Source organism: Helicoverpa armigera, chromosome 3 (assembly GCF_030705265.1).
Source record: "Helicoverpa armigera isolate CAAS_96S chromosome 3, ASM3070526v1, whole genome shotgun sequence".
Lineage (NCBI taxonomy): Eukaryota > Metazoa > Arthropoda > Insecta > Lepidoptera > Noctuidae > Helicoverpa > Helicoverpa armigera.
In genome coordinates, this window is record NC_087122.1 from 8,480,025 (window position 1) to 8,508,024 (window position 28,000).

Below are 28,000 nucleotides of genomic sequence, written 5' to 3' on the forward strand. Positions count from 1 at the left end.
CATTGTTTTGGTTGTGAGTCAGCTTTTAATCAAGCAGTCTTAGGTTTTTGAAAAAGTTGAGTTCTCGTATCAGATAATATACGAGAATACAGATCTACAGCCACAAACCCTCATTTGTATACCGGACGCAGTTCTTGTAAACGACCACATAATGTAATACCATATTATTGTGATCGATCTATCATAGCAGAAAGGACAGTTATTACTAAAATTTCTGATACTATCGTGATAGATAGACTTGAGTTATAAACATAGTTGACATGTATAAAACGCGTGACAAAAAATGTATACCATATAATCTTGTTGAAGCTTATATAAACAATTTTGTTAGCCAATATATTTTTTTTTAATGTTCACGTCGTCCAGATGGGAAAAAGCTCCCATAAAAAAATGCAATGACGCCCAAGCAGTAGCTTTTATATTTGGTAGCAGCATTTTTATATTTAGTATGGAATGGTCAAAGAAATGAATATTCAGTATGTATAAAAATATATCATTTACTTGTTTCAAGATCACCTCAACACAACCATAATTACAAACATCGTGAGCCATACACGAGAGTTTCTAAAAATTAAACGTTTACTTTGTAAGAATTTAAATATTTTCAGCATTGGGATGTTTATTCTCAGCAATTTTCACGAAACATAAATCAATAAATAAATTACCAGGAACTTTGACTTTTTCGCCTTGATGGAAGTGGTATGACGTAATGATATACAGTCAACAAATCAATATATAAAAGAAGCTTAGTATTTAATTTAATTTACAGCTATTCAGATTTATCTGTCTTGAGACCGCCTTGGGGGAGAGGAGGGGGAGGGACGTTAGGAATGGCAGGGTCTTTAGAGGAGTAGTTCAGAATATTGAGATCACTGGGTTCAGGAGGTGGGGTTTGAGCAGATTGTTCAGAAACACCATTACTTGCCAACGGTGCGGCATTACTAGGTTCAGGTTTTTCAGCAATCACAGGCAGACTATGTCCTAGCACATTTGTTAAAGGGCGGTATATTGGGAGGCTTGAATAAGGACTGAAACCAAAAGGATCGTAAGGATCATAGAATCTCACGCCTGGATATCTGTAGGCGAAGGGGCTGAATTGTGGCAGAGCATTGTATAAGGGATCTATGTGTCCTAGTGGAAGTACTTGTGGAGGGAGACCGAATTCGTTGAGGGGTATCGGAGATTGTGTGTTGGGGGGTGGTGGAGCTGGGGTAGATCCTTTGCTATCTGATTCTGGTTTCGCTGGTTCTGGAGTGGTAGTCGGAGATTCCGTAGGAGCAGCCGATGGTTCCGCAGGAGCTTCGGGCGTCGAAACGGGTGTCGATTCGGAAGGTTGAGGAGATTGAGGCACTTGAGGCGGTTGAGGCGGTTTAGGCAGCAAACCTGGTGCCGGCAGCAATCCCTGAAATCATATAGAAGATTTATCAATTAGAGTCATTGCAGCTATTGCATTTACGGCAATTTCAATCTTCAGACAAAAATGCCTGCAAGTTTTATGAGTGTCGTATTTTAATGTTGCAAATGCTTGCTATTGACAATCTATTAGGCATTAATTTTCAGTCTTACGCTAGAAACTCGCCTGTAACATTGTTATATGGTTAACTATTCATGTTGATACATAAATCAAAATATAAAAAATATATTTTAGAATGTAGGTACTATTCTCTACTCACATTTCCAAGCAAATCTCCTCCGTAGAATACAGCAGGCTGGTAGGAAAAGGCGAAGGCATCGTGCAACACAGGCTGGTACACTGGGAATGCCTTACTTGGCTCCAGATTCTGGTTAGACGTGATGAGGGCATTATACACCTTTGGGACGCGGCCGGGCTCCGGAGCCGGGGCGGGCTCAGCCCCTGTTCCTAGCCAGAGCACGCTCAGCAACTGAAATTAAATTAAAATAATGGTGAGTGAGATATTTTTATTAATATTTTATTTCTCTAAAAGGTGAAATGAATAGAAGGGAGTCAGTTTCAGTATAACAGTTGATAGAATGCTTAAAACATGGGAAACATTTGAAATGGGAACCATTTGAGGTCGTCGAGAGTAGAAAGACGGCTGCTGCGATATTTTTTTGGCAACAAATTATTATGTCAATTTAACCAAATAATAATTAGCTTTCAATCATTTCTCCACAAATCTGAAAACTCTAGGTGAATCCCGATTCCATTGCTTCAAGTTTAACGGTCAAAAATGCGAACTCGTTGAACCTAAACATTGTTTCAAAAGTAACCTTTTATTTACTCTGATTGTGATTACTTAATTAATATGTGTGTTTAATTGAATATAAATAAATCAATTATAGTTTTGCAAAAAATACTACAATCGCATTCCTATAAATCATTTCAATCATGAATCACATTCCACGCCTATGTATCAGGTCTGTTAGACAATAATTTAATTAATATGTTACTCTAGGAACGTATAAAAGTCTAGAATCTAGATTTAATTTGTTGTTTCGTCATTTCCGAAATCACTGACCTTAACGCGGCTGAAATTTCCTGAAGCAGTCACGATTTTATAAGGATAATTGCTTAAATTAAAAACCTTGGTAAACTAAAAGTAATTAGGATAAAATATCCTTCCATTCTAAATCATACTTCAAAATTCATGAAATCTAACAGAGCTTTGCGTTCAACACAAAACAAATTGTAGCCATCTTAATCATAAAAAAGCTATAATTATTAAAATAACAATATTAGATCCCATTCCGATATTTTTCCGCAGTAACTTACTTCTTAAACCTATAATTTTCCCTATATTATAATAAGTATCGGAAACCAGTTTATGAACTGCATTAAGTGCCGACTGCAAAGAGAGCAATTAGGTATTACCTTGAACGCTATATTAATGATTCATGTAAGTTCGTAATAACTCTCATGTAGGCTTACATGTTTGGTTCCTACGTTCACCCACTGGGTACTAGTTTTTGTGAACCTAAATCTATAATTGCAGGGCTACATAGTTGAACACTGAGCCTAAAGTGGACATGCCAAATATACTGTGTTAAATCAATCTTCAATGAATTGAACATGATAAAATGTTCAATGAATTGCGCTAATCAGAGATTAATATGTTTCTCTTTCTCTGATAAACTCAGCTTTTTTTATATAAAACCCATGACGCAAAGTAACAAATGAGAGAAGGACTTTATTTCACATGCCCACAACATTTTTCGTACGTCAAGTAACTGAGTAAGTAACAGTATGTTAACAGTAGATATCTATGTATGTATGTAAGCTTCAAAATCACTTACACAGAAGTTGCTCGACGCTGAAACAAAAAAGTAATTTAACCTATTATATTTTCAATTACATTAATTTAAGGTCTGATATGTAATAAAATTATAATTGTGTTGCCGTTCTAATTTTTTAGCTAAGGACAACGAGGTGTATTACCAGGCTACATACCGATCAACAAAAAGGAAATGTTTTATTGATCTTAGTGTTCTAGATTAAGGTATAAGACCTCGATATGTGCACTAAGTCTGAAATTCAATTATATCAATTGTCAGTTAAGATTTTGAGTGGCAGTCGGTTTCATACGTGAATGCGTCGACGGATATTCTAGACTTATTTTACGCTATGCAATTTGCGCTCAATTGCGTTTGTCTGTCCAACACCGATTAATTAAATGGAATAATAAACCTATATTTTGGGTTCTCTAAAGATAAATAAAATTATTCAAGGCAAATCACAAATATTCAACAAAAGGAATTTGCCACCGATATCCTATATTAATTCATGAACATTTGCGTTATCAGTAAGTATTCATAAAACCATAAATAAAATATAGTCAAATGAGGATAACCGGTCATAGACAACTATTATAATAACATAATTGTATACATTTTGTTACAAGTATTATTACTTATATCGCCATATTCATAGCTAATTGATCGGTATGCATTTGATAAATAAATTAATTGCTATTATGCTTTATGACTTTATATTAAGTCCAATAGAGTATAAACGCTTGAATTTAAATCTGTTTGCCTACGTGTTCTGAATGAACGAATAACAAATAAAGTTAATCGCGTGTCTTCTTTGCATTTCATTTCATTTTTGTTTTGATTAGTTAAGTCTTTTAAATCTCAGTCAACATTCTTGTACCTAAAGCCTCAAAAAGTAATTAAATTTTAATGTAATTAGTTAATGGTATATGAGAAGATAGAAGATATGGAAAGATTTCCTTCAGTTTGATGAATATAATCATTCAGAGACATGAAAACAAGAATAGATGTACCTACAGTAGCTATACCTACCCAATACGTTACGTCGATGAAGAAGTATCACGTAACTACTTTGTTGAAGTAGACAACAGTTCTTTATCTAGGTATCACTATCAGGTATTACTATTGGTCTAAAAAAATTGTTCTAATCGGGTAATAATAATGTGGTGGGTGTAATAATAATTTGGTTTCATCCACAATCTTTTCTTGACAATCTCTCCTAAGTAATTGTTTATTTTGTGGTAACTATCTGGTTAATTTTGCCATGTCAAAATTCGTGTTATTGATATTAAGAACACCCTTGGAATTAAGACGATCATTGCAATAATGACAGGCTCTGTTTAAATATGCTACTTGCACATAATTAAGTAGCAATTAAAACAGTTTTGTATGTTTTTTTTTATAAATATTGCAGTGTTTCTACTACATTGATCTCTATGGCGCCCTACTGCCCACAACACACCCATACTGTTTGAAACACATATAAAGTGCACGAGTCTTGTGCAAGAGACATTATAAAAGACTGGTACAAGCAGGGCTACCAGCATCAGTCTGTAATGTAAGTAAGTACCAATCACCAATAAATATTTAATGTTTTTTCCTGGTCTTGTTCAACGTCTAAAATTCTACAGGTTATTTGAATAGTCACACTTGATTAATTGTGAAGATAATTTTTTTTAATAAGTAAAACATGTAGGAATAACGCAAAGGGTAAAAACACCGCAGGAGGTTTTCTAACATTACACTTCCACATGTGTATAGCACTGCACCTCTTGTGGAAGTTATTTTGATAAAAAAGGCCAGGCAGAAAATGAATGTTGTTTTTATAGAAACAAAACTTAAGTATAGGACTTCACTTCAAAGACTAATGTTATTCTCCAGTTTTTTCCACGAGACATTTTTGGCAGCCCTAGCAACACAACTTTGTGACTGTACCTGTGATATAGATCATTTATCAGTAGTAAGATCTGAAGCGTTGGTGTCTTTGTAACTTACTGTATCAAATAAAGTCAAGGGCATATTTAAATGAACCTATAATCAGACCGATCTTAATTATTTGTATTGTGCTTAATTATTTTTAGCACACACCACGTTCTTTGTCGTTTCATTGTGAATGTCTGTTATTCATAATTCTAAGAAATACAATGTGTACTTTCCATAACCGGTACTGTTGGATTGTGTCATTCGCGGTATAAACGCAGACTATCTTTTTTATCTGGCTTGTTAATAGTGTTAATTGAATAAAGTACGCTGGCTAATGTTAAATGACTTATATTTTGGGCTCTGTCCTAGAGCACGCATTGGAAAATTATAAGATTTTCCATCACCACTGACTCGATGGATCATAGGGTATCAAAGACGAATATACATATGTATGTACTAAGGCCCACGCGTACTCTCCTAGAATTGAGTGTATTTCCATCAAAACATCAAAATCTGATAACAGTTGCCAAAATTGACTGTATCAATAACAGAACTGATAAAATCACAAATACATACATTGAACATGTCACGGCCGTCATTACAATATACGATAGAAGAATGGCCGGTCGTGTCCGCTTGCGATCCGGAAACCGAGGCGAGACACAATGCCAGCGCCTTGACCACGCCCGTATACCAAGGTCTAAGAAATTAAACATGAAAAAACAGGCGCCCACTAAAGCGGTCGAATTAGCCCACTGATTATTCTTATTAGGCCGCCAGACACAATAAGTTTCCGTGCTTGTTTTAAGACACAATTAAAATTAGGTTTTAATTTTTAGTTAATCAATTTGATCTAAAATGATATATTAATCGGCTCATTGATCTAAGTATAATTATAGTCATAAAAGTTGTTTTATTTATTCAATAAACTGATTAATGTGATGTTTTTATCAACCTTGTTTTTATTATAAGCTTTCACTAACCTTTACTGTTCTGTGAGTGGGCATTTAGTAATGAAACATATCTAATTTTGTATGTCTTAGGAATACTCGATAACACAATACAAAAGATGTCTAGGTGGTAAAGAAATGATGAGTTTGAGGCCACTTTAATAGGTTATCAACCGAACATGCCAAGAAAGCATAAACGAATTCACGGAAGGCTTTTACAATAATCTGACGTAGGGCAATGTCACATAAATTAATTAAAACAGAAATAAGGAAAAAGCAGCCTTTAAAGTAGGAGAAAGATCAACAGCGTGACATTTGCAACGAGGTTTGTTCACCATTATGCATTCTCATGCAGCTCGGGGTCAACGACCCTGCGCCGGCGCCGATGCGCGCAGGGCTGAGACTAAAAGCCTACAGTTTCTTCTAGGTTCAAAAGTCTAAAGTAGGGCTTGAAATAACTTATCGTATGCATCGAGAATGGGAGTGCTATGCTTAGAATATTTATTAGTTGGAATCCACGATACAAATATTTCTTTTCTTTTATTTTTGTATTTTTGCTTTTGGTTTTTATTTTTCTTACAACAATAGCTTTTTTACACATTAAAATTGCTTTTCAGAAATTGAGGGAGTTTTTCATGGATACAACGGCTTAGGCTTCAAGAAGTAGGTATGTACATAGGTATATTTGAAAATGTATTTTTCTGTCTTAGGATTTTTGGCAGAGTAGATCCTTATCTAGGTTTTTTGAATAGGGAACGAATAATCTATTGCCGAAGTAAACTGGTGTTTATTAATAAAGCTATTTTTACATATTTTGATGAAATAAAGCCTCTGATTATAATTTAAATTCCAATCACATTCACATCAAATTGAAAATATGTGATGCATGTGAAATAATATGATAAAAGAATGTGTGCTATTCAATTTGATTCATCATGGCATGCATGCTTTTGCAATCAAGTTGTCAAGTGTGACCATTACCCTAATGGCGCTTTGTGCATTCCGGCCTGACCTGAATCTGTTGAAATCACATCAAAAACTATGCTATATAGACAGTTCTAGTTTATAGTTTTAAAAGCATTGTTTTGGTTGGTTGAGGAAGGTCATGTGAATTAAAATTGGGTTATAGATGCATGAAGGTGCAGTTGATACACTTTCATAGTTTTTACATCATCATCATCTAACACAAACATTAGGCTTCTCCCATTGATATCAATCAATAGATGAGGAAAAAGTAAGTGATCACCGTATCTAAATGAATCTACAACGATAGGATGCTGGCCTCGAATGAGAGAAGTTGTCTCAGAAGAAGAAAAATTTGTAATGAAAATTCATGCTAGATTTATGTCTAGATAGAAGGACCGAGAAATACAGGACATTTGACAATGTAAGGCGACCATGTAAATAGGACAACAACCTCACTTATTGTGCACTAGAATTCAAACAAGCATCACTATCATTAAAAAATTGCAACAAGTAAGTTCTGAAAACATATTTAACGAAGAAGCTTATGACCGCTAAAGATTTTTGTAACGAAAATTGTAAGGTACCTTCATCTATAAATCTATAAATTACTAGATAAATCATGAAATGAGTCCACCTTCAACAATAAAAATAAAAATTGGAACGCGTATGTCTAGACCCTTAGAAGCTTTTTGCCATATATTCCCTTGCTCTATAGTTTACGATTCAAGTCAGGCTTCTTATGCAACGTCATTCACAATACATGAGCGATCTGATACACAGCCTATACAGAAGTATGGCCCTCTCGCTGCCAGTTGGGAAGATGCCCAGAAACTTTTACGTTTCATAGGGAAGTAATGACGATTTATGTAACCAATTAAACTTTGTTGACCTGAGGACATTGCCTCTATAGGTAAGTGTAGGCGGAGTGGAGATTGTTCTTAAATATAAATCATAGAGTATTCTAAAACTTTTGCATAACTTCAGAAGGAAATGCACCAATTAGGAAAGTAGGTGCCAAAGTAAGGTCTCAATAGATAGGTAATTGAACTCCTTGGTATAACTACACAATTAATAGAGAAGTATGTTGCTTAAAAGCCAAATTATTTAGAAAAGCTTTTTTGCCTTATTAGGAATTAAGTAGAACATTAAATTTGCATCACTTAAGTGCAGCTTTTTAGACTCGAGTTGCATCAGCAGAGTTAAACTACTTTTACTAATGATTTGTGATAATGATGCACTAGGTGGCAACTAATTTGTTAAGCAAATTATACAAATGCATCAGACTTGTGATGAATATATATGACTAGATTGCCATTTGAATATTAAAAAAACATCAATGCCGATAAAATATTCAAATTAGCGAGAAAACATCTACTCTTTCACGGGTGACCCTTTAAGTTACAGGAAATGCAACCACCACTAACTCTGTAACTATGTATGGAAGCATTATGCTTCGTACTTATATTAAAAACTGGCTTCACTATACAAAGGTGAAGGTACATTGCTTAAGTTTAGCCCTATTACATGTATGTTAGTTTAGTGGGAACGGCCTGTGCGTGCATGTTAAGGGCGACACATGATTGCTTCGTAATTGGCTATCTAGACCACGCCGCCTTTCGGTTTAGCCGGCTCAACTTATTGGAAACTTATCGTTACAAATGAGTAATGACATTCAGCTGTTAAACTATTATTAGTCACCAGGTTGAATTCGAGAAATATTTTAGAAGATCATGACTAAGAAAACACGTTTAAAACAAATGGATAGTTTCTAAATGATAATGAATCTTGGAAGAAAACAACAACGAGAATCTTGTATTATTAATGAATTCCACAAGTACTTAAGCTTTCTTTATACCGGTCTAATTAATTAATCTATTGTCATTATCGATCATAACAATTGTCTGTGGCTCCATACACTCAAGCAACTTGATAAGTCGTATCATTACTTAAAGACCTCAATCAATGGTACCAAAAATGCTATTAGACCGGCAATCCCATTCAATGACATTCACGTCACGGAATCGAACCCTCAACAAACAGAGCTCAGCTGTTAGTACGCATGATCGGTTACTTAACCGCCGCAATAAAAGTTCAAACCACAAAACATAAATATTAGGTAACTGATAAATATTTAAGTAATAAAATGCTAATGAATAAGGAGTACTCACGAGCAGTGAGAGAAGCTGGGTCGGCATGTTGTGCGCGCTTCGGCGAATGGTGTTCGAGTGTCGGCGCAGTGGTGCGCTCGCGCGCCTTGCTTGCGGACAACGAACTACATAGTGTATGGAAGTGACATTGCGTGCTTTGATTGTTTACGTTGACGAGCTAATTACCTCGGCACAATCGTCTTATGGTGAGAAGTGTGTAAGTAAAGTTGAAGGTAGGTACACGCTTTTAATAGGTTGAATCGGTTTGTTCTGTGAAATGTGTCAGGTTTTGTTTTAAAGTTTTAATAATGGTAAAACTATGGAATGTACATAAAGCATACATCAGTAAAGCATATGAATAAGTATGAATCTACGGTGCTACCGGTCATCCATAGGATATCACGAGATACTTGCTTGCTTAACCTCACCATATTTCTACAGCAAGCGTGCCTCCTATACTGATTAAGATATACTTATATGAATAGATAAGAAAAGACCAACAGGTTTTCATGAATGAACAAGTCAAATTCGACATGTTCTAGCTAAATAATTATGCATATTAAAATCAGAAATTCTCCACGTTCCATTGGTTGCAGACATCTAACAGGTTGACCGTGACCGATTTTATAAAATACCTATACTTGCGATGATACAGTGTCGTCAAATGTATTATTATATTTGCAGAATATATTACCGCTTCTGTGGTTTAAGATTAGTTTGCGTCAAGATTGGCAGGTTAATTGTGCAATATTTTGAGTGACACTTGCTTTCTTTTGGACAGTTTCAATCTTCTTTGTAATCCAGCAAAAATAAAGGCAAAACAGATGTTTTCTCAGGCTTCTAATGACTTTATTAATGTAGATTAAATCACTTCTATTCTATTTCTTCATACTAATTATGTTTTTCACCGCCAGAATATAAACCATTCAAGTGTACTTTTGGACAAGGTAGTGTCATTTCTAGTAGCATTGTATCTTTGTGCGTGTCCTTGCCAGCGAATGCAACGGCTGTGCTTTGTCCCACAGCGTGGACTGATAAGCTTCGATATACTTACAATTAGCCCCATTTAGGCAATTCGGTGTGTAAGTACGCATTATGTGTGCAAATTTTATAATCCTCTGAGGATATGCTTGGGTCTTACCAGTTCCTTGAAGTTCACAGTAAGACGTCAATTGTTTACTTAAGGAACGCCTTGTAGGTTGTTTTAATTTTTCTCGGTACCTCATTAGTATGTTTAAGTTTTCTGAACTTTCGATTGACTATATTATTTGTTTGTGGCATTCCATGTCCAGTCCTTTCTTTCAATGCACCTTCTTTAACGAGATGGTTGGTTTCTGTTAACCTCGCGGTATTAGCGTTACTATCAGTCTATTGTTTACCTGTTTAAGACCTGAAGCCTTATTTTTGAATACTTGAGGCTTAAGACGTAAAAGCACCACTCATGCTGTTTTTGGTACTTTGATACAGTTTTATATAGTTCGCTTATTTTGGGCACCAAGTCCTAAATTGTCAGTACAAACTTAAACAGTTGGCAGCCATTTCATATTTCATTAAGACACCCTTATATAGCCATCCAGTTTTTGGTTGATCACAATCTCAAAGATATGTGCAAGGATAAGCCTTGTTTTCTTCATATCTTTGCAGTAACAACTTAGAAACGTTCGTAAGGAGTCTAAAGTTTAGATCAAGGTCTTACGAATGGTTACAAAAGCAGTAACTAACTGTTATCTCAGCATTGTTCGTGTTGAATGAGATAATAAAGAAAAGGTTTAAGTCGTTAAATCAGCTCATTGACTCTTATGTTTTTTTAATGTACTTACCTACCTAGCCCAGGTTGTCCTGGCTATGTTCGCAAAAATTTTTGTTTGGTGCTGTTTATTAATTCTACGAAAGCTATTTTACTACAGAAGGTTTTGTCAGTACTCAGTACCACTAGCTTTATTTTACAGGGTGGTCCATAGCGTCCCTCAGTACCTAATAAGGGTGATTTGAAAGTGATATTCTTAGGTTTAGTCTGGTAAAGCAAACCAACCCTTCAGCTTTATTTGTAGATATTAAAAAGAAAATTTGGATGGTATGAGATTTTATAGTTCTATAGTTACTTAGTATAATAACGGTCCGATTCAGGATCTGCCATCGCACTATTATTTAGGTAGGTGCATATAATTTTCTAGATCAAAATATTAGGTACTAGAAAACTAGTTGAATAGGCGCTCTCTTTATTTTTGTTCATGAACTAGGTATCTTGTCTGGTTTGGTACAAATGACTGTTTCTACCATTCCAACACCGTAGAGGTTACATTGTGTTGCTACGTAGTACAAGAAAAGCTGCATAGATGGCGCTTATTATAGAACTTATTAATGAAAAACAACCGAAATAAAATAAGTTCAAAAAAACTTGCATACTGAGGAACCAATTTTCCTAGACTTGGTCGTTTAATATTACAGGTTGGCATATAAGTATTATCTACTTACCCTGTTAGTCAAAATGAATTTAAGGTGACGTGATGCTATGATTAATTAATTTGAATCAAATGGGTAAGTATTCAATAATTGTGCTAATCATCGCAAAAACGTAGGTACAATGAATATCATTGTAGATACCAGACCTACTTCTTGCAACTTCAGCCGCGTCCCGATGAAACTTCGCCTTGCACAAAAGCTCCTGAATAAAATGCCCAATTCCTGGGGTTCGTGAAGGCGTAACAAACAAACCAACTTATTTTCTCATTCATATTAAGATTGACTGATAGGCTGTCGAGTGGGTACACACTGTCAAGAATAAATAAGTAGATGTAAGTAAGTAAGTATTGAAATGATTTTCAAAATCGTATGATTTATTTTCTATCAATTTTCCAAAGCAATCTCAGAGCTGCCAAAAACTTTTATTAAAAACATTGAAATGTTTTCCAATAGTGTATAAAATAGGTAGGTAAGTATCTTAGTTTAACTTTGACTTTGCAGTGCTAACAAAACGTAGAATAAGATGAACAAATATAGAGTAGGTACCTAGGTACCTAACTCAAACTTAAAAAAGTAAGTTTTCTAATCGTATGAGTTCGTGTTCAGATGTTTTTATTTTCTACGACATTTACTTAATCAAATTCAAAGGTTTCGACAGAAAAGATCTTATTTTGTTAGGGCTCGCACCAGCGAACACTTTGTTTGGTTTTCTCAAAGCTGTTGTAACTATCTGTAACCAAGATTTGTGTGTTGTGTTCTGATCTACTAAACGTAGGTATCATCATCATTCTTACACTTATGATGTAAGCCTGTGAAACATGGTATTTGAACATCATTGTTTCAATTTTAGAACACCATAATTACCTTTGTGATCTTGCCCTAAAATTGACCCGAACGTCTCAACCTGTCTCAATTGCCAAAACTGACAACCCAGGATAGACCAAGCGCCGTAGAGTGAGGAGACCCGATCCCAGATAACGGGAACAGGGACGGAAGAAGAAGATGAGAGACTTCTCAACCTGTCAGCAAAATTGTATAAAGTACTTAATTTATTTATTACCGTAACTAACCGTTTTCCCGCGGTTTCACCCGCATCCCGTGGGAGCTACTGCCCGCACCGGGATAAAATATAGCCTATGTTACTCGCAGATAATATAGCTTTCTAATGGTGAAAGAATATTTAAAATCGGTTCAGTAGTTTTTGAGTTTATCCATTACAACAAACAAACAAAGTTTTGCTCTTTATAATATTAGTATAGATAATGAGTCCTTAATACTTTTAAACCTTATAAGTGTGAAACCATCAAGGGTTACCATAATCTTATTTGCATCGCTCGTCAAGTCTCGGGAATTCCGAAACCAAACATTTCTATTAGCTTAGGCCAACTTAAAGGGCCCGAGCGCAAAAACTGCTATGACAAAAAAACTATAACAATGTATTTATGTAGGCCTAGTAACCTATTTGCTGAGACCGATTGGAAATCGCTGTGTTTGTTATTATTTGTGTTATGTAAACTTCTAGAAATGAGTTTCTTGTAACTGGTAACACGTGTATCTTAGGCTGTCTTTTGTACTTACTTCAGTGGTTATGACAAGGTCAGACAAGCTGCATTGTTAGTCATTGAATTAATTTTGCATTGCAGCTGTGAGTTTCTTGAGAATGCATTTGCCATAAATAATATTTGCATTACCCAGCACTGCTTATAGCATTTGATTGGGAATTATTTTGTTTGTGTATCTGAGGATTTAAAGCATGTAATATGAAAACGTACAACATACTTAGGAGCTGTTTCAATTTCAAAATAAATCACTTCCTATGTGGGAGATGATTTGATATTATACGATGTATTGTATTGTATTTCAAATATATCAGACCGAAGTCAGGTTACAAGGCTAGTGCCAATAAAGCTGTTTTACGATGTAATACAGCAAGCATCTGGAACAGTATTGAGTCATGGCCGGTCATTTCAATAAAGCTCTTTATTATTAACTCCATGACACGCTATTGCACAGACAGCCATCAATGTTACTATTATAACTCCAATTGAAGTTCATTAGTGAGGTAAGTTCAGGAATAAGCACGGAATAAGTGTGTTGCCAATTTAAATGGTTGTTGTGTCATAGAAATATGTCTTGGTCTTGCTAGTCTGGTCGTTTTACTCAAACTAAGTAAAACTTACCAATTGTGCTAACATAGGAGTAGTCAAAAATAAAACAAACTACAAATAAAGATGCTTCATAAAATAAAAATGTATTCATTATAAAATATTTACACTTTATACAAACTTATGAATATTCATACCCTAAAATACATGACTATCACACACATTTCTCCCATTCAGTGTTCAAATATACTCGAATGGTATATGGCATGCCCTTCTTACGACTAAAAGTGGTAATTGCGGTAAGCACATTACGAAGAATATTGCGAAAGGGCTGAAGAGAAGGCAGGCTCCCAGCCACGCCATGAGAAACCAGGCCGGGAGGAGTGCTACGTGTTCCAACATTATCTACGCTAAGACGTACGGCCTAGGCGTTTGCCAACACATAATTATAATGCAATATCAAGTAAACGTAACAGCTAAAGTTTCAAGTTCCCCGGACGAAGACTCCGCTCTCGGATTGCGTGCACTTAAGAACGCCACCTGTAACAAGAAAAAGGTTTTTGTTAATAGAGGTAAAGTCCGTTTTAATAGCAAAAAACCGCATATTTCGTTTGTACCTAAATTATTTTATTTGATATTGGTTAAACAAATAATTTTAATGCATTACTGCAGTTGTTGTTTCCGCAGAATGAGTATGACCAATCACAGTAAACATAAATAGCATTTTCATTACACGGTGGAAGTAACCTTATGATGGATTAAAAAAAAATGATTATTACGTATTCTTCATGATAAACATAGGAGGCAGTAACTAATTAAATAAAACAACGGAATATAAAAATTCACACTCCGTAATTGAAGGTGCCTGCGGGCTTGGCTTAGGATCGGTGATAATTTTCCTAAAACCATTTATTCATCTATATTTTTCATGTCAATAGGTACATAAGTCCGTAAAATACGAGCCGCAAATCGTTGTACTTTGATCAAATTTAAGTTATCATAGATGGAACTATGATTATGTACTGTTTACATTTCAAAATTAATCTATAAAAGATTAACTGATAAAAATGTGATAATAGAAAACTACGGTTTTATCAGATTGAGAGCGTGATAGAAATATAATATTAGGTCTATTGATACAGATACAGTCTAGTCTACCAAAAATATATCTAAAGCCGCTAATCCAAATAACGAGACTCCATTCGACAACTTTTGTTTATACATCTGTTCTATCTAGATAACACCGAATTTGTATTACATTTGAATACCGGCTTAACAATAATCCGATACGCGTTATTTAGCACAGAAATAGTTATTATCTCCATGAATTACAGTATAATCCTCAGGATAAAGTCTACCTAATACGATGAAGGCAAAAATAGACGATTCATTTTGTTATTATTTGTAATAGATAGAAGAGTATGAACTGATTTACGCAGGATGGTCACCCTTAAACGACGTGACCGCGGCTAGAATATATGGCTCCGAATTTCAGGTTTTAAACACCTGGTGTCATTCCTGCGTCGAATTAAAATTGATATAGGTAAAATTCTGTCAATTTCAAGTTTAAATTACTGAACAGTTATTTCAGGTTTTATTAACTCGAATTGTTCTAGTGTCCCAATTCCAGGGATGCCTAAAATGTTTTAGGATCAACTAGCTGAAAGATGTTGATGCGATTTAAACTAAAAAGTTCAGCGTCCAGACCCTTTACTGGATTACGAGTTAGGACTTAAGTGATTTCGTATTACAAAGAGCCAAATAACTGCCTTTTACATTTTAGAATACTACGAATTTTGTCGCCATTTAGATCAGCTTACAGTTGATTTTGATAGACACTGTAATAACACGAAATTTCTTTAAGGATGGATGCCCCTTCATGAGCTAACATCATCATTTACCTAGGCTTTTCCCAACCATGTTAGGTTTGGCTACCAGTCTAAACAGATGCAGCGTGGTACCAGTGTTTTACAAGGAGTGATTTCCTATCTGACCTCAATTACCAGGTTAATTTATAAGCGAATAATCAGAAATTATAATGTGAAATACGTCTGGATATTTTATATTTCTCCCACAAAGCCTATCTCGTGTGAATATTCGTACTTCACAACACTGATATCCAACTTATCTCTGGGCACGTTTTAGTATTTACAAAACTCTTTGCTATATAATCATAAGTATAAATATACGAAGATACAGGTTATCTATTTGCTGATAACCCGGGCCAATTGAGTAGGCATTATTTATAGATGTTACATACCTACCTACCAAATTATCTTCAGTACAAATGTTCCAATTTAGGCTTCAAGTTTTTCTACAATATTCCATAGTAAGATGTCATTGGAATCAAAATGGATCTCTTTGTGATCTTCACTGCGTTTAAGAAACGTATGCTTAGTAGTTTCAAAACAATGAAATTACAGTTTTTTAACTATTTGAGAAATAAAAATTCGTTAAAGTAGACCCAAATATGAAACTGACGAAAATTATCGAAAATATTTGTAAGAAGATAAATACATTGGTTGAACTTGAAAATGTACAAAAACAGATGATTCAGACAAATCTCAATGAATGATGAGATGATTTACTTTCTCAGTATGACTTGTAAAAACTCGACGTGCCAAGTCGGAGGGCAAAACCAGTTTAGCATCTGAATGAAGTGTACTTACCATTGATATGATAATTTAGAATCTCAGAATTATATTTTATTGAAAAGTCTGAAAGAAAAATTAGCCGTTCCTGACAACTTATTTTTATCTTGTTTTTGGATTTTCCAATCGAAGATTAAAAACGAGATTAATGGCTACGTCATTTTAAGCCGTGTCATATATTACACGAGAAATTTCTACCATATCCTGCATTACTGAAACATTGAAACGTGCATTGATAAGATTTTTATTGCTATGCCGATAAAGTATACTCGTCTATCGATCAAAATTCATTAAGAGATTATTTTATCAAAAACGGTTTACTTATCTCAATTCAGATAGCTGTAAATATCTGAAAAGGATATCCTTAACTGATATTTTCAGGACTGGAATATGAACCTACACGGATCAATTCAAAGGTCTTTTGATAGTTGGTGTTTTCACAATATGTTTCTGAAAAAAGTTGTACATATTTTTGGATTGTTCTTTTTAACAACCTAGATTTTTAAACCTTTTTAAACGCCTATTGCAATTCTAAATATACGTACATATCTGATAATCCTAAACAAAGTTTGTTAATTTTGTATTTCAGATCATTGAATTACTGCGATCGTTTTATCGCTATCGACATGAAAGGTAAACAGGCGGTTGCGAGAATAGCTTAATTTCGGCGAAATGGTTAATTAAGCGAGTAAATCGGCTCTTAGGGACCAATATTCGATAGTTAAATATAAGCTTTGTGGAAACCCATTTCTTTTTCAAGACCCCGATAATGATAAACCAATACTGGAACCTTGTTGTTCTCAATTTAAGGACTACTTGCAGAAACATATTTTTTTATCATGGTAGGCAAAATTCAATATTTTCGTAAAGAATAATGCTAGGAAAGTAGCACCATCATCGATGTTAATATTATAGTTCAGTAAGCAGGTGGACCCTGCCAATCCCGGAAAATATAGGCAGTGACGAGGCGGAACGTGCATAAAATAACAATTTAAGTACCCCGAATTTGCTGCAGTAGATTTTTGGGAAAATCTATTTAAGGAACAAGGAATTTCGAGACCGGGAAACCAACAAATGCTTTAAAATTATTTATATGTAGCTATTTGAATCAAAATTTTAAGACATCATAAGGCAATGACTGTCGTCGTGATACATTTATTGAAAGTAAAATGGCGTTCCGATGAGACAGCTTCTAGTGCCAAAGAATCTCCTATAATATTTAGGTACCTCTAAATTTGTACAACTAATATAACGATACTAGAGCGATCTACGAACATAGATGTTGTCTTCAACAAAGTCACGCGTCACATGAACGAACATGTGGCAATTTTAGAAAGGATCCGATCTTTGTTGCAATATATTGACGTTTATACAACTAAACCTTTATTTAATATGCTACTCATTTTTTATAACATCTTATCGAAAATAGAGTGAACAATAATTTTATTACAACGTTAATGAGGCGGAAAAGATAAAGTATGCATTACCAATAAGCATAACAAATTCATCCTTACGAATGTCGATTCAATGACGAACAAAGAAAAGAAAATACCAAATAAACCATACCTACCTATTATTATTATTCTCGAAACAGTCAATCAGATACGATAGAATATTTGCCAAAGAATATTATATTTCTGTACCGGTCATCGATCACAGGCTCAGGTCAGAGGCTTGAGGAGTGGACTGGAGCCAATTCTATTAAGTAATAAATTGTCCTCCAATTGAACAAGTTCATTGAACAGAGAATAGACGTTGTTAAGTAACACTTCGGTATTATTATTAGTTAAACTTTTTGTTCGTAGAAAAGTGTCTTAACCTTTAGCTCGGTGGTTCACCCAGTTTGCGATCCGTAGCAAAACTTGAAAGGTCGCTGTAAATATCATTTGTTAGAGACTTTACGAATCGTATTTTTTTGTCGTTTGTTGTTTTGTCTTATAAAGAGCTTACAACAAATCTGTTTATTATTAACTTTAATTAATTTAATATTTTTTTCGATATTACAGCAAGCAATAAAATCGAAAGAATGTTCTTGATACTTTAATTCGCTATCGAGTAATTGCATGTAAGTAAGTAGTGTGCATAAAAACTTTCAAATAGACACAATTGTCTATTTGAAAGTTCATATTCGTTTACAGATTAACGATTGTTTGTCATTAAGTTTAGATTAACGATATAGGTATGTAATTGAACTGAACTGCAATTGGATTATTCTCGTTAAAAGTTGAGTAGGTTCATTGCCTCTTTGTTAAAATTTCTTACGTGCAAATTGAGTCTGAGAGCTTTTCTGTAACAAAATATTTTTTATATTGTGGGATCTTACCATATGTTTACTTAGATTCGTCTTGAGGTCTGACTAATATTTTTTATGGGTGCTTATGAAATTAGTTATTTTTCATTATGTTACAAAGTGTAACAGAAACTTATCAATAAAAGTTGATCACTTAAGTATTGTTTAAGTTGATTACGTGTTATTTGTACTGTTATCAGCGGTCAAAAGCCTGTGGTATCGCATTTACTGCGGTGTAAAAAGGAATTGTTTAAACAACAATTGTCTTTTATCTACAAGGTAAATATAAAAAACTTGGAACAACTGACTGAACAATACTTAAGGCATCTAAAGAAAAAATAATATTGAGCAGTCTTTTGGTCTCAAAAAAGTACCAAATTTTTTTTTCATGCCGGATTTTGTAATGTTTGTAAGTGTTATCAACCGTCTAGTATTTTACGTGAGATAACTTTGAATTGTTATCTCTTTAACTTGTCCTTAATCTACCGCAAATTATACGTCATTTCAATATCAATGTTATTGATAAAAATTGCAAAAGTGTATGAGAAGAAAAAAAATATCTATTGAAATCGAGCTAGTCGAGACTTGCTGTCGTGATTAAAATCATACAAGTACATACCTAACAGGTAAGAACGAGTATACTCATGCATATAAAGTTAGTGGCCTTCATTCTTGAGTTATTTTTCAGCAAAAGAAAAAACAATGTTTGCATATTTACGTAATTTCTATAATTGCACAAACATTAAATACTTTGAAGGATTGTTGCTATTATTATTAAGATAACATATTAGTTACAATCATGATGTTTGCACTGCAATTGTTTAAACTCGGTCACTGTACTAAATTGCGTACACATTATTATCGCGCATTGTTACATGTGTAACGAAATACTCATAAGAATTGCCCACATTTTACAAAAAAATCTCCATAACGGCACATACATTTCTTTATACATACTTTTGACTTAATACAACACGTTTTTAAAGAAAAACAATCATTCAATTAACTGAAAATTTTCTATGTATGCAATATTTTAGAGTAGCAAAGATTCATTTCATTAAAAATATCTTTCATTTCTATTTACTTGTTGGAACTGATGTAAAGACGAACTCACACATATCAGTTTCCTTCACCCACAAAGTTGGGAAACTTGGAACTAAAAAGAACTTTCAACAGTCACACAGAAGTCGGTTACGCTATGAAATCGATTAAATTCAAATATCAAACGACATATTTCCATAACAAACCTTGGCTTTAAAACAACCTTGTTCTTACCAATAAATCTCACACATGATCCATTGCCAAGTTACAACATACTTTACATTTCTATTTCATTCGATATGACCTTCGATGTCGTATTTTATTTACCTGTGAAGGTTCAACTGCTGAGAACCTACGTACCTACCTACTCAAATAGGTACTCAAACATTTAGATACCCGTACACTGCAAACTTTTAGTCTGCCGATAGTTTGTTTGGGCTCAAAAAGTACCAGCGCTTTAACCTACCACCGGTGCTTTAGTGTTAAGGGAGCGACTGCCCTATCGGTCAGATCGGTCAGCTCCGTTAACCCAGTTCCCCGCGCAACCCAATACCCTTGGTTAGACTGGTGTCCGACTTACTGGCTTCTGACTACCCGTAACGACTGCCAAGGATGTTTAATGACTGTTTAGTCTGCAATGTGCGGATACTATTAAGGTATGACGTATGATGTCTCTTCACTATGTGACAGGTCCATTTGCTTGAGTGCGTTGAGGCCATTGAGCATAGAGGTTGTGAGTTTAAGGTCATAGTTATGCAATTAATATGTCTTCTTTTTGTTTAAATTCTTTTGTTTCGCTTTATTTTAGAGCTGGTGAAAAAAGCAATTCATTTTATTATACTGTAGTGATAGCTGAAGATGAAATCGTTTGCGATAAAAGATAAGCAAGAGCATCAATGAGTTGCTTAAATTGATTTTTGAATGACAGGAACATTAACATCAGGTGAATGCACTCCTTATTTTTGCTAGTGATAGAATCACTAGATTTTTTCCAGCTATTTCATGAAAGGAACGCATTAGATTAAAAATTGCGTACTGGATTGAGCAAGTAGGTATCAATTAAGATGCATTTCAAAGAAGACTCGATAGATAGATCGAAATGATTGATTGATCAATATATTGCAGTGATCGAATTTTTGATGGTAGGTACGCTTACTAGAATTCACTAGGTGTACCTAATAAAGCCAGATTTATGAAGTATTTTTAAGACCTACCTAGGTTTTTAATGCGACTTAGTAAATCTTTAAGAGAATACCTTGCATTAGTGATTTCAGTGATCATTGTACAATTCGGTTTGGCTATTTTAAACAAGCTGTTTATTTAGAATCCACTGCACAGTCTGATTATAGACATAAGTTAGAATCAACTAAAAATAAATGTGCTAACTTTTTAGGTCCTGTCTGGTTTTGGTAACTTGAAATAGCAATGTAGTCAGTTCAATTTGAGGCATATAGGTCAACGACTTGTGCACACACATTCTACGGCTGTTTATTTTAAGGGAATTACTAAGTTTTCAACTAATTGACTTGAGGTAAAAATTACTTCTAAAGGAAAAACTTTATGAAGCAAGTTTAGCCTGAGATTCGTACTGAGTACTGAGTAGGTATTTTTATCTGTATTCACAAATGAAGATTATTGATTGATTGATCATTCACGGCCTTTGAATTTTATAATTTAATATCAAAAGCACATTTATTCAAACTTTAGATATCTTAATAATCTCCCACTCGATTGCGAGCATTTCAGTTTGACGTTCAATTAAATATTTTATTCAGTGTTTTGTAAATGGGATTTTCAAACTTATAATTGAGTACACAGTCCTGCCTCAAATATATCCCTAGTCGAGATTTATTGACTTTCGTTATATTAGGTATTTTTATTAGACTTCGAGGAAATTAGGAAACTAATTATAAAGTTGGCTCATTTATTTATCTAGAAATTAATATTACAGGCATAAAGTTAATAGCCTAGGTAATAAAGATATGGTGCCAAGAACGACAAACGTAATACCTAGGTACGAGTAAGTATATAAAGTACATAATTGAATCAACTTTACCTTGAGATATACACAACACACCCGTACCGTGGAATATGTGGTAACGAACCGGTGTAATATTGCCACAGCTTCAGTTTAAAACAAAACAATTTACAACAACCGGTATGCTACAAAATGTCACAGCTACTTAGCACAAATACATACCTAATTATCGGAGATTTTTACACTACACTTTGAGGAAGGAAAATGAACATGTTATTCAAACACACACGTGCTGCTATTTTGAGATAACTTTTATAAATGACCAAACAAAGAGAATATATTTTCAAGCCGGCGCAGTCTACTTAAACCAACGTCACCAAACCGGTTATAATGTATCCTCACGAGCAGTAATTACCTCATGTTTCTTTGTTTTCAAATACAATCCTGCGCATTCATGAAAAAAAGTTTTAAAAACAGAATTATTAATAACACGAGAACTAACCGAAGTCAGGAGTCAGCGCAGGTTGTGTCACCGGCTACCTCACGACACGTGCTTGTCGCATTTCACTGTCACTTTTTAACAAGAGCACTATTCCTTGTGTGTTGTGGTCCAACTGTTCGTTCGGCGTTTGCGCACCGTCGGCAATGCTACGGCGCAGCGCCCAGCGCGGGCGCATGCAACCGAAGGTTTCGACATCAGCGAGAGGGGAAGCGGACCGACGACTAACCGCGTCTCCTTTACACATATCAAGACCTCCATAGTAAAATGAAACAGCTACATCAGCTGCAGAAATGCCTCCGCCGTAACTGGACGACCTTCGAGACCTACCATTATTGCTAATAAGCTCGTCTTTTGCAATCTGTGATTTTTCTTTACGGTTTACTTTGAGACGGAATATTTATGAGGTACGCAGGTGACTGATATTTAGGTCAGGAAGTCCTTCGTTCCGGTCGTTTGGGTACGGATTATCGCCAACGCTAATATTAATTTAATCCCCAGCCCATTTCCGAGACACAATGGATGGGACACTAACTAACGGCAGTTAATGATTTATGTAGACAAGGTCTATTTGTATTAACTAAAGCATTAACAGGTGGAGATACTAAATAAAGAAATAATGATAATTACAAAAGAGAAACAAAACGTCTGAACTGAAACAAAATGCGTTTAATGCTGACTCATACTGTGTCCTCAATAAACTATTCAAGTACAGGTACAATAGTAGGCATGAATTAGAATGTACAAATTCACTATTACAGTGCATTTATTTACTTTTTTATTGGATAAACAATTTAAAATAATACACCAGTAAAAAGGTGGACTACTTATATCAGAAACATCAATCCCACGTTTCTCTCGCCATAATGTTATTATCCGCGAATACGTTTATATTCAACACAAAAAACTCACCAAAAATATTTGTAAACTTAAATGCACCTCAAAAATGTTGTCAACTTGTTCGTTGTAGTTTACATAATACGCTAACCGGCTTGTAAAAGAGGCTATGTGTTCTTGTTATAATTACTTTATCGATACGCATCGCTGCACCCGCCTGTATGAACATAGGCTCGCATGATGCCGCGTTTTCATCTACCATATTGTTTAATATTAATTCTACTCGGATGATCGCGGTGAACACATATTTTAGAAATATTAATACACGATATCTAGAAATCTGTTCTGTCATTTCACAAGATATTTGAGCCGGTTTTAGGATCAGATTCAAAAATGATCTGATAGTGATCGTTTTTTACAATAGTAATATTGCAAGATAGCATGTTTGAATTAATATTACCGACTCTTTATGAAGATTATGTCGCAAAGACCAGATAAACCTGATACTGAGAACTTTATCCTGCAGTAGTGCAGTCTCTTGAGGATAATGATAGCAAACGAGCCGCGGACACAGGAGCATCTATCTTCGTCATCCGCTAAGACGCCACCAATCTTTTTAAAAAGATATCATTTAATTTGAAACGCTCGGCTACCGACAAAAATCGTTAGCCATTTCTTCACCTTGGAGGTTACAGTTGCATAGATCTTGCGTGTTCCATTCGATATCTTTAAATTAATACATTTGTTAGGCAATCATAGAGAGCCTTGATTGGTATTTCAATCCAAATATGCGCTTAAATATTTTCGTGGCCAAAAATAATTTAAAAAATAATGTCTAGTGATTGATAGCCCGGTCAATCCATTTCATTCATGCTGAATGGTATCTGCAAATGATCTATTAATAACGAATGCATTTCATATTTGGTCAGCGGTTTCGGTGGTTGGCGACATTCCAATTCCGGAGTTTTCCACCTATCTCTCGTCTAAATATTTTGATCTAATCTTAGATTGAAACAAAAATATCGCGCTCCGGCTGATTTGTGACCTACGTAATCCGGCCCACTGTGAAATAAATGATGTAAGGAAACTACGATCTGTTGTAACGATGTTTTAAACGGTGGACTTTAAAGCAAAAAATCGCATGATGCACGTTCGTCATCTTCTGTTTATCGTTCATGGGTTAAAACAAAATGCTCAAAAGTAAGGTTAAGCGATTCTAGTCTCTATGCTCATTGCTTGCGTATCAAAATAAAGACAAAAAAATATAAATGTGCTTACATCATCCACAGATATTCTTCGTTTTTGCTCGTTTGCCTCTGTAGTGTCCCGAATTGAGTACCTGCAATGGTAAACCACAGTTATTATCATACGCAGAAAAAATAATCATTTCAACATGATTTAGGTAGCAATCTCTCCTGTAATAACAGTTTCATTAGCAACACTTATCTCTTTGATATAATACGCAAATATTGTGTCATGTGTGCTGCATGGAAAGTAAATAAAATGTAAGTATTGATATCAGAAGAGTTGTTGAAGATACATTGTGGCTGAGGATGTCTAGCTTCTAGAACTATGTTTACAATACAGAAACACTTAGTATGTTAACAATTGTCACTTCATAGCGACTCACTCCATTTAAAGGGATATCTGAATTTTTACCTGTGACCTACTTTTTCGAGAATTGTCATTTGTCATATATACGAGACACCCAAAAAATGGTTTTGAGAAAAGTCAAAAAAGCATTATCCATCCATTCCTTGTCAAACAAATTCCGTCCATATTTCAAATTTCAATGCAAATAAACTGATTCTATATCTGATGCTTTATTGCATTGACGCACATAGCTGCAATACGCGACACAAAACAGCACAAAGTAATCAAAAAAATGTGTTTTTGCACGTTGCATGTGAAAGCGATCGATGACACTGTACAACCAAATCAAACCAAAATCAAATCTAGACACCTATCCTTAAGCATTGTATGCTCGAATGACACAATTCACATAGCACGGAACAAATAATAAAAGACCTCAATGCATTCCCACTGCATGGAACCAACCCTACTCTAAAAATCTTGCTGTGTAAGCAGGATAGCGAGACTTTAATCCAAAATGTCCATTCTTGCGACTTCCTACCTGACAACGGCCACGTAGTCACTTGTCTAAACTCTCGCTTCGTTGCACTTGGCTCTTGCCTCGAATGTTTATGCAAATGCGTCTTACTCATTTCCTATACTAAATGAACAGAATCGTAAGTTCCGCCTTATAAGGTCTCTAAGGTATCTACTTTATGAAATTTTGTTCCAACGTTGTAATCGTGTTTTGCTACATCATGGTCAAAAGTATTATCATCTAAAAAAGTAATGTAATCATCAAATGATGTCATAGCGTCTGTTTTTTGTGTTATCATTGTGAATGCAGTAAACGCCAATTGCTAAACTATTGTTTTGAATATGTCTAGTATTACAATGAACTGATTTATGACAATGATTTCTAGACTTCCAGACGCATCATCTCTGAGTATTACTTTATATTTAGAATTTGTTCAGTCAATGATCGTGTTTATTCTCTTCATTTTTATCTCATGTGCGCCAGTGTTTATATCGTATAGAAGCTTTGTTAATGTTTTCAAGGAAAAAAACAGTATATCTTTAAACTTTATAATCAACAACATCTCTTTTTCCGCAATTTTCCGCTGTTGTAAAACTGTAGATCTTTGATTCTTAAACTATTTTCAAAGTTATAATGGTTAACAAAAATCTTGCTAGCTCTAGCTTAAGAGAAAAATAGCTACTACAAAGTCCAGATGGTTGACTTAAAAGTGAAAACGTTATAAATAGCTGAACTTCATTATGCGGTCCTTAGCCACTAGCTATATTTACATTACCAGTGGCGTATTACAATTCAAATGAGTCCCAAGAAATTCGTGGTTCATTGATTACATCTTGAAGACCAAAGCAAATGCGCTTTGGTCTCTTGTAACTTTTATTACCTATGGGTTTAGATATTTTCGTGAGTGACATTGAATTTTATGTTACTCTAGCTGCCAGTTACAGATAAGTGTTTATCGTTTGTTTTATCACAGTTTTGTACGCAATAACACTGTATTTCGTCTAGAGCTTGTCTGATTGTGAATATCTACTTATAATAAATAGGAAATATTAATTATAAACAATAATTTAAGTCTCAACAAAGCACGTGTTAATTGCTTTTTGCAGCCACCATTTTTTTAAATTTCTTTTGTAGTTATTCTTAGAATTTGAATTTTGACCGTTGACCTTTTAATAGTTCCTGTAACTTTGTCATCTATGTATACAATTATCATCTTTGTTATTGGAAACCAGTTTCTGGCAATTATTATAATTAATAATGAACAAATGTAGATATAATACGCACTTAATGATTCTGAGTTAGCAACATAAAGAACAGAATCGTTTGAACAAAAAATGCAAAATACATTGGAACGGTTTCGTACGCGGAAGGCAAACTGTGATAGCATGACAAAAACATCTTAATCATGTTTCACAACATTTAAATTATTCTTAATTGATAAAAATAATCTCAAGTCATTATTAGTTCGCTGGCACAGTATTGTAAATTCGTGCGTGGAATAATAGCTTTAGTACGTAGCATAGCAAATTCTACGGAGGAGGGGATTATAATCATATAATTACATGAACCTTGGCACAACGACGTGCCAATGGATACCATCATGACGTCACGAAGCACATGACATTACCATATGCAGCAAACATTCGGACAAAAACAACTGCGTATACAAAAGTTGAAAACAGTCTTTGTGTTCATTGATATAAAAAAATTGAAGAATCTTCAAAAACACAACGAGCAAGTTAAAACTATGAAATGTCGCAATATTTAAATTGATCATTTGAAAGCTAATCTCCATATTGATATTTTATGTCTCCATTAACATTTAATGTTACCTAGGTAGGTATGTTAGTTAGGTTTTGAATAATGCATTTTGTAATTTCAAAATGAACCTAACGACAACAAAGAAATCTAAACATTGTCAAAAAATATAAAATTGAACATCGTATGGAGTGTCTATTACTATCAATCGAAACTAGAACTCATTATCATTGAAATAATCACCTTGTTGAACTTCATAGACCAGATTAGAAAGTAGTCCAAAACCAAAACAAACTTCGCAATGTTACACGTATTACATAAATTAAATGTCGCTTATTTTTCCAGTATCAATCCTTGAATTATTATATGTGTGCTGTTTAGATTGTCCTGTACATTTTGATCTGGGTACAGTTGACAAACAAGGCAACCGGTTTCCATTCTCCGCTTGTTAACCTTACTTTTATATGCATAATGTAGTACCTGACGTGCCTCCGACGTCAAGCCCATCCCACACAGCTTTTTTTGTCCCCATGTGGCTTTCTGGTGATGGATTTTAGTATCGAAAAGATACAAAAATCAACATTAAATTTAGAAACTTCAATAACTTGGCTTCTGTGTCTCAATTACTGTTATTGTAGCGGTAAACTTTACACGTGTTATCAATAAGACACAAAATATACGGTCATTTATGCTATTCATAATAACAAAAGTCTTGCTTACCTTGTTGACTACTTTGAGAAATATTAGAACCGACACTGGTTTCACTGTTAGTACGATTTCTGGGGCTAAATAACAAATTCCATGGGTTGTAGCTCATAACTTGTGTTGAATTTCGTGTTTTGGACGCATTTTTGCTGTCAGAATCCATGTTTATATTTCAATTTTAATTTTAATCGAGAGATATTTTAAACTTGTTTTTAATAATTTAATTTTAAATAGTGTTGTCAATGATAGAGTCGCGCACGCCGGTCGATAATACAATATGATATGACACGGTAACGAACTAAGTAGTGAATGCGGCGCGGGCGCTCCGCTCAACTTTGTTTTGGTC

General features: G+C 34.5%; 1 protein-coding gene and 1 long non-coding RNA gene across 2 annotated transcripts; both read right to left on the reverse strand.

Annotated features, from left to right (window-relative positions):
• Positions 1-481: 481 nt before the first annotated feature.
• Positions 482-9,372, reverse strand: LOC110375863 (uncharacterized). Its single transcript, XM_021334135.3, has 3 exons — positions 9,239-9,372; positions 1,674-1,883; positions 482-1,402 (listed from the first exon to the last, which is right to left on the reverse strand). Exons 1-3 carry the CDS (start codon positions 9,263-9,265, stop codon positions 770-772), a joined length of 870 nt encoding a protein of 289 aa, XP_021189810.3. The 5' UTR covers positions 9,266-9,372; the 3' UTR covers positions 482-769.
• Positions 9,373-13,906: 4,534 nt separating this feature from the next.
• LOC110375841 (uncharacterized) lies at positions 13,907-27,962 on the reverse strand. Its single transcript, XR_002429506.3, has 3 exons — positions 27,670-27,962; positions 24,360-24,420; positions 13,907-14,325 (listed from the first exon to the last, which is right to left on the reverse strand). It is a non-coding gene; the product is annotated as an uncharacterized LOC110375841 (long non-coding RNA).
• Positions 27,963-28,000: the final 38 nt, after the last annotated feature.